This window comes from Nematolebias whitei, chromosome 14, assembly GCF_014905685.2.
Source record: "Nematolebias whitei isolate Nwh7 chromosome 14, NemWhi1, whole genome shotgun sequence".
In the NCBI taxonomy this organism is placed as follows: Eukaryota; Metazoa; Chordata; class Actinopteri; order Cyprinodontiformes; family Rivulidae; genus Nematolebias; species Nematolebias whitei.
The window spans coordinates 37657640-37665548 of record NC_056511.1 but is presented as its reverse complement, the minus strand read 5'-3'; the positions used below and the strand labels follow the sequence as shown (position 1 = coordinate 37665548).

General features: G+C 42.2%; 1 protein-coding gene across 1 annotated transcript in view; it reads left to right on the top strand.

Moving 5' to 3' along the window:
* Nucleotides 1-7909, top strand: part of LOC119420650 (glutamate receptor 3) — a 129825-nt gene that overhangs the window by 74597 nt on the left and 47319 nt on the right. Inside the window, exons 5-9 of the mRNA XM_037688069.1 lie at nt 182-235; nt 426-587; nt 1843-2010; nt 3398-3502; nt 7569-7676. Coding sequence (XP_037543997.1) covers nt 182-235; nt 426-587; nt 1843-2010; nt 3398-3502; nt 7569-7676 — 597 coding nt within the window. The remainder of the gene's footprint in view (nt 1-181; nt 236-425; nt 588-1842; nt 2011-3397; nt 3503-7568; nt 7677-7909) is intronic.

Below are 7909 nucleotides of genomic sequence, written 5' to 3'. Positions count from 1 at the left end.
TGTGTGCACCTCATACAAAACACACGCAAATGTATAAACGTCCTCACGCTTGCCCTTGCAAATGATTTTTTTTGTTTTTTTACTTATGAAATCGAGGAGTTTTGTCATTTCTGAATCTGTGCCCTCTAAATGTTCTTCGATGTGATTGTGACTGTGTGTGTCCTCTTCTGCAAAACTGAAGGTGGTGACCTCGGGGAAGAACAGCAGAGGGTACCACTATATCTTGGCCAACCTGGTGAGAGCGAGCAACAACACAACACATAACAAAAACTCCACGACTGCAGTGCTTATAGTGTGATGCAACTCTGTTAAAAGAAATGTAACACTCTCAGTGGACGTGGCTCGGTAGCCAAGTCAAGTAGGATCAGGATTCACAAGTTATCGCAGCTCTTCACTGCTTGAGAAGTTGTGCTCGTTGCTCGCAGGGTTTTTCCAATCTGAGCCTGGACCGGGTCTTTTCTGGTGGGGCCAACATCACAGGCTTCCAGATCATCAACCCAGACAGCCCCATCGTTCAGCAGTTCCTCCAGCGCTGGGAACGCTTGGATGAGAGAGAATTTCCAGAAGCCAAAAACACTCCGCTGAAGGTTAGTGAGGCATGGCTGTTGATGCTGATGATGCCCCAACACCGCTTCTCATCTGAATTTAAACGTTGTAACTCGTTTTAATCCTCTTTTACTCTAAATAATGTATCAAGTAGTGCTAAGAGAACGTTGTCAGATCATCTGTACCAAACTTTTATACCAAGAAGTGTTGTAAGGAAAATACCTTAAAATAGATGATTCAGATCTTTCAAAGTGGGGTTTTGAGAGATCAACGGTCAACATCTTACCTGTCATAGATAGCTTTTTGAGCAACCTCATTTTGGAATAATAGAGTTGAATTAACTAATGCCAAGTCAGCGTGAGACCAAAGTGGATGACTGTTGTCCTAAAATAACTTAAAACTCAAAAGAGTCATTGCCCTTCATGCAAATGAACTGCTTTAATATTAGCATAAGATTGAACCTCCGTCTCACCTGGACGAGCTTATTAAACACCGCTGTAAGATCTATTGTCTCTACCTTAGAAATGTTGCCTAGGTTTGGCCCATGACCCTCTCTGATGCAGAGAAGGTGATCCACGCCTTTGTGTTCCCCCTTCTCGATTAATTCTATTCTCTTTTTGGGAACCCTCACAGAAGTGTCCAGAGGTGGAAATACGTCCCCAATTCTTCTGCCAGGACTCTGATGTGACAGCATGAACACATTACTCTGATTCTACACTCACTACCTCTGCTTCACACACTCTGTCATGTGTGTCCCCTCACATGTAGAAAGCTCTTTCTGGCACAATGGACCTACAATTTTTCTTCCTAACAGAACCTACTTTTCTTAATATCATAACAGTTTTCAAAAATAAATTGTGATTTGTCAAACGTTAAATCACCCCAGATGGCACCAGCTACATGTAGTTGATGCTATGTAACATGAACTTTATGGCAAGCTGAAGGTTTCTAAATGAACTTCTGTAAGAACTGTTGTGAAATTTTTGAGTTTGGAGTTGTTTTGGTCTAGAGACCAGTGGTCATTAATGTTGCTCTTCAAGGGTCACTATCCTGCATGTTTTAGATGTTTCTCACACCTGATGTGAATAATTATTAACAGGCTTCTGCAAAACCTGAGTACCTGAAAGAAAACCACTAAAATATGCAGGTTCGTGATCCACAGGACCAGGATTAGGGACCCCTGGTCCAGACCCTGCTCAGGCTAGCCTTTAGCTTGTCAATCTGGTCAGAATTAATTGTGTTGCAGTGTTGTGTTTGATCATTTTGGCATCTTTGTACATCATTTTTTCCCCTCAGTACACATCAGCACTGACTCATGACGGCATTCTTGTAATTGCGGAGGCCTTCCGGTATCTTCGACGCCAGCGAGTCGATGTGTCTCGCAGAGGAAGTGCGGGCGACTGCCTCGCCAACCCTGCAGTGCCCTGGAGTCAAGGCATCGACATAGAGAGAGCCCTGAAAATGGTACGACTGAAAACTATCTTTCCGTAGTTTATTGTCCCTAGTTGCGAAGTGAAGAGGGAGAATTGGAAATACCTTCCATTCGCTCACCCGCCTGCCCACTGTCTGTCTGTCCACCATGTTGTGGGCATGATAACTTGAAAAATAATAAGGTAAAGACTTTCACGTTGGTATGTGGCTGCATCTAGGCTTAAGAAAGTTTCCTTTCAAAACTTGCATTGCCACATCAAAATCCAAGATGGCAGACATCATATATATCCATACGTCTTGTGATCTGGATATCTTGAAACATAAACTATGTGCTGACTTCCATTTTGTTGTGTAGTAACATCTAGGTATAAGAAAGGTCACTGTGGACAAACTGGGTTGCCAAGTTAAAATCCAAGATGGCCACCGTATTTATATATGCATAAACTGACCACCCCTATCTCTTGAAGAAACTCTGCTTTGTAGGATTTTTTAATGCTTTGACATATAGTTTCATCAGTGTGGGAGTGGTGGTGCAGAGGTTAGAGAAGGTGGGCCTGTGATTGGAAGATGCCGGTTCAACTCCCGGTACCAACAACATCAAAATGTGGGTGGAAAAGATGAAGCATCCACACTTGCCTCCACCCTCATTTGCCCCACTCTGGATCCTTGAGCAAGGTGCTTAACCCCCACCGTCTGCTCCCCCAGACACCCTAGATAGCAGCTCTCTGCTCCACACAGAGGGCTGTGGTAGCTCAGTGGTCTGTGGTTGTGTCAGGAAGGGCATCTAGTGTAAAAATAGTTGCCACGTCTTTGTGCGACTTAGTTCACTGTGACGACCCCTGAAGAAGGGAGCAGCTGAAAGAAGAAAAAGGGGGCCCTTGGGGTGGCTGATGATTCATCTATGAGGGCCATTGCCACCAACGGCCACCCCTTGGCTCCGCCATTGCATTTGGTGGATGAACCTGATCCCTCTACTCACCAGGATTTATCACTCTGCGTTGCTTCGGACAAGCAAAAAAAACCCTCATCTAATCCTGTACACGGTGTATCTCTACCCATTTGAACATCTCGCACCAAAAACATTAAGGTTTACTTACATACACTTTTCAATTCCACTCCAGAAAAACACTCATGTCAACAACTACAAACATTCACTACAGGGTTATCTGCTCAGGCTGTGATTTTTTTTTTTTGAAAAGTGGTGTTACATCCACCATGTTGGCACATTTTCATTGTGTGCAGTGACCAGACAGGTTCCACATCAAACCTTACATCCATTCTCCAGCTCACAGGAAGTGCAACATCACAAACTATCTTCTGATAAAAAACATATACAGCACTCTATAACAGCTGTTGGTTTTATTCTCTTGCTGTTTGCTCTGAACTGGTGTTGTATTTTTGTTTTCTTAATGGATGGCAGGTCCAGGTACAAGGTATGACAGGAAACATCCAGTTTGACACGTTTGGCCGAAGAGCCAATTACTCCATTGATGTGTACGAGATGAAGCCCAAGGGACCCAGGAGGGTGAGTGCGCCCAGATGTTTGAAAACATTTGTTCTAATTCATTTAATATGTATTTACAGTTCCAGCACATGATAAAAGTACCAGCAGCCTGCGTGCGTATTGGTTCCAGTTACATAAAAGCAGACAAGCAGAGGAAACAGACATGTGCTTTGCTTTTCCTTCACACGTCGACAGAACGGACGCTGAGTGGAGCCCAGTCTGGCCAAATGCAACCCAGAGTCTCTGAGCTTCCTTTCACTTTTAGATTTCAATTTTGTCGTTCTTCGTGAATCAGCGACGACTAACGGATCAGAGCAGAACAAATGTGAGAAACTTTGTAGGATAACACACTTCCCGACCAAAAATAACGTGACACACTCGAACACTTTCTGAACACTGTTCATAAATAAAAGTTTTATCTCGCGTATAAAATCTTCTTCAGCAAATCTCAGATTATTTTGTGAGGTAATCAGTTGCTTTGTGGAGAGTTTTACTTTTCCTTAACAACATATTGACAGTCAACACAATAAACCTTAAGGTAATTTTGTTGAAGTCAATTAAGGCCGTAAGCAAACAGCTGTGTTTGTATTTGCTGAAGCATTAATGTGGAAGTGGATGTAAATTGCTTGTTTATGCATCAGCATTGCAATGGACTCTATTTTTATTTTCAAAGAAACAGGTATCTTAAGTGAAAACATTTGATTGTAAACTGCAGCTGAGACTGACATGAGAGAGCTACAAGCCGAGAGCTTCAGCTCACGTTAACGTTCGGCTGCAGCTTCTTCATTTTGCCCAGAAGTGCAGACACATGTCTTGTGCTTTGGATTGCTGAAGGAGGTAGCAAACAGATGTCGTCTGGGATGAGGTGCGCTCATTTGGAAACAACATTTATCTAGTTAACCTGTTGGCCTCAGCACATGCCAGTGTTTGTTAGTTTGCATGCTGGACAGCACCTTCAGTAGCTCTGGAAAAAAAAGATTTTAACCTTTTTAGCTGTGGCTACTTACAAACGTTGACATTTTGGATTCATCTTTTCAGATTTGTTTGATTTATCTCAATATTTTTACCAAAACTTGAGCTCTTATTTGTGTAACTGGGCAGGCCCAAACCCAAAACAGTGTTTTTTAATACCACACACACATAGACTCGTGATGCCGACTTCGTGGCTCCGCTGCCGTAGCTCCTTGACCCTGATATGCTCGTGAAAGCTGACATCAAACAGGGGAGTCCAAATAGCTCATCTCAGAGACACCATCCATCAGCAGCAATCGTGTCCGAGCTCAGTGTGAGGCGATCTGCAGTGACAACAGCGTGAGTATGATGTGTATCAGAACCATCAGAGCAGAGAAACGACTTCTTGGCTGAAAAATATGAGTGTTGAGCATGAACAGAGCAGCTACTGGGATCCTCTCAGGGTAAGAATGCACAAGATGATGCTTGTTTTTGTGTTGAGGGTAATTTGTGTTGATGTGGGCATTTCAGAACAACGGGGGTTTTCTTGCTAACTGTATCCATGTTTCAGTGAATAAATAAAACAGGGATAGATGAGGATGGTTTGCTTCCCATCCGGGGAGCTTTCTAATTTCAAAACAGAGGAGTTGGAGTTCCAAGTCAAGCTTAACAACCGCTGCACACACACAAGAGAGCAGACTCTGCTGTGCACCCACAACTCAAGGATGAAGGACACAAAATGTTGATGATTAGGGCACTGAAGGAAGCCATTCACCTGTCACATTTAAATGGTCGTGTCCATACTAGGTTCAAGGTTCTTTATTGTCATTCACATCACATGTGGTACATGAGGTGGAACAAAACTGTGTACTCAAGGTCCCAGTTACACCCCAAAATAGCAAAATTTTAAACTATAAAAAAGGAACCGTATTCAAGGATCTAAGATATACGCTAAACAATAATAATGTAAAACAATAGTGTATTAAACAGCAGCCTGAACATGAGTTTGTTGTGAGCAGATGAGTATGAATATAGCAGCATAAAGGCAATAAATCAGCAGCATGGATATTCAGCAGCACGGACAGTGTCATTACAGTGATTTTCCTGGTTAGAGATTCATGAGTCTAAGCCTCAGGGTAGAAGCTGTTCCTCAGTCTAGTTGTTCTACACTTAATGCTCCTCAACCTCCTTCCTGAGGGGAGTGGGGCAAAAAGTGTGTGAGCTGGGTGTCAACTTTAATGCGGCCTGAACTGCAACGTGGACCCCCACAAAAGTTATATCAAAACGACCGGACCGGCTCCGGGAAGTGTGCAATAACTTTAATGGCATTCGCAGTTACCATGGCGACATATTTTGCTAACAAAGATGCCAAATTTCCCATAGGAAATGAATAGGAAAAAACTCTTCACAGAAACTGAGTAACATATTTCTAATTCTAGAATTGCGCCGCTCAAGGTGGCTGCATGTTGGAGCAGCTCTGTTACTTTCATTCTGAGATTTTGCTTTTGGAAACTTTAATTCCTCTTTTTCTGGATGTAAATCACATTTTTTGGATGATTGTTTCCTCTGGTATCAGATGCTGTGCAGCTGGAAGGATTTTTACTGAAACTTTTTTTAGTTTTGGACATTTGTTATGATGCGTAACCATGGCAACAAGGCAGTTTTCTACAACAACAGCAGCTGAATAACATCTCAAAAGCTGAAATAATATCTCAACTATGGCCCCAACTCTCAAATGAGTTGAAAAGGATGTTCTATGGACACATTCTCATCTACCTGCCAGCTGTGCTCGAGTGCCTGACCACTGAGATCCTGGAACTAGCAGGAAACACGACTCACAACAGCGGAAGAACAGGATCGTCCCTCAGCACCTACAGTTGGATGTCCGCAGCTATGAGGAGCTCGGCAGACTTCTGGGAGGAGTGGCCATCGCTTTGGGAGGAGTTCTGCCCAGCATTCAAGCGGTCCTACAGTCCAGGGGAACCAGGAGGCCAGCCGAGTCTGGGTGGACGGATCGGACGGCATCTGCAGCCAGTTTCTTAGGATCCACTGTGTGATGGACCTTTACAAGTGATCCTTCCTGCCTACAGCCATCAGCATCTATAACATCTCTTAATGAAATGAGGATCACGAGTTACAACAACAAAATAATTTCCCTCTGGGATTAATAAAGTATTTTTGAATTGAATTGAATTGAATATGGAGCCATTTTGGTTCAAAATGCAAGGAAGGCAGTGCATTATGCACTGCATGGAAGGCACCTATTATTATTATTCATTAGTAATAATAATAATTAATAATAATTATAAATTATTAATGTTAATGTTATATTTTGATAATAATTAACACATTAACAATGTATTAATAATTATTAATATTACTAATTAGTATTGGTTGTTAATATTAATAATCATTAACATTAACATTTCTTATTAATAATAATTTCATAATAAATAGGCAGTCCCCGTCAAAGTTTCTCCAGGATCGTTCTAATTTCTAGTGTTCTTGACTTAGTTGTACATGTGTTTTATTTTATTGCACTGTACAACACTTTGTTCCATTGAGGAGTTTTAAAGGACTTTAGACCCAGAAGCCAGTCATTTCCTCACTGTTTCACACCTTCGTGCTTGTATCTCTCTCGTGAGCCAGGTAACCAAAAACCCCTAACAACTCTCCATTGGGAGGGGAGTGAGATTCACCTGTATGTGAATTTAGCTGCATAAATGGAGCATCTAATGCTTGGAACTCCATTTCTCCTGTTTTGAATTAAGCAAGCTTCTCGGATAGGAAGCGAAACATCTTCAACGTCACTATATAAATCTATTTGTTTTGTTTTTATGTTCTTTTTAAATTTGCAATGCTCTGGATGACCGACAATCTACACCAGCACATTTCAGAGCTTTAGTGCTGCTGCTTTCTTATGTAAGAGAATATTTGCTAAACCAGAGAGATTACTCCTACTCTGCTGAAGTGGAGCTCAGGTGAAGTGAGAAGCACCACCACAAGCGATTTTATTAAATCATACATCAGGCGAAACCTAAGTGTCTCCATCTGCACAGATAGAGCATACCAGCTCACACACACTCCTGTCGAACTGCTTCCTGTGATAACTGTGAACCTCTGTGTCATTTTTCAGATCGGCTACTGGAACGAGTTCGAAAAGTTTGTATATATAATGGATCAGCAGGTCACCAACGAGTCCTCTTCTGTGGAAAACCGAACAATTGTGGTCACTACTATTATGGTACTCACTCTCGAGCAGGTTTTAAGTGTTTTCCTTAAGATTTCTGCCACTCAAGGTCAAGGTGTCCATTGTTGCAATCTGTCCTGGGAGGGTAGAATTATTTTGTTTTCTGTTGCTTTCCATCCACTCACTACATGTTGAAACAGTCGACTCACAAGAGTGTTTCAACTGTATCCGTGTGGGTGCCAAAGCATTTTGGTTTTTTTATATCACAGTGGGCTGTTGTAGTAGTG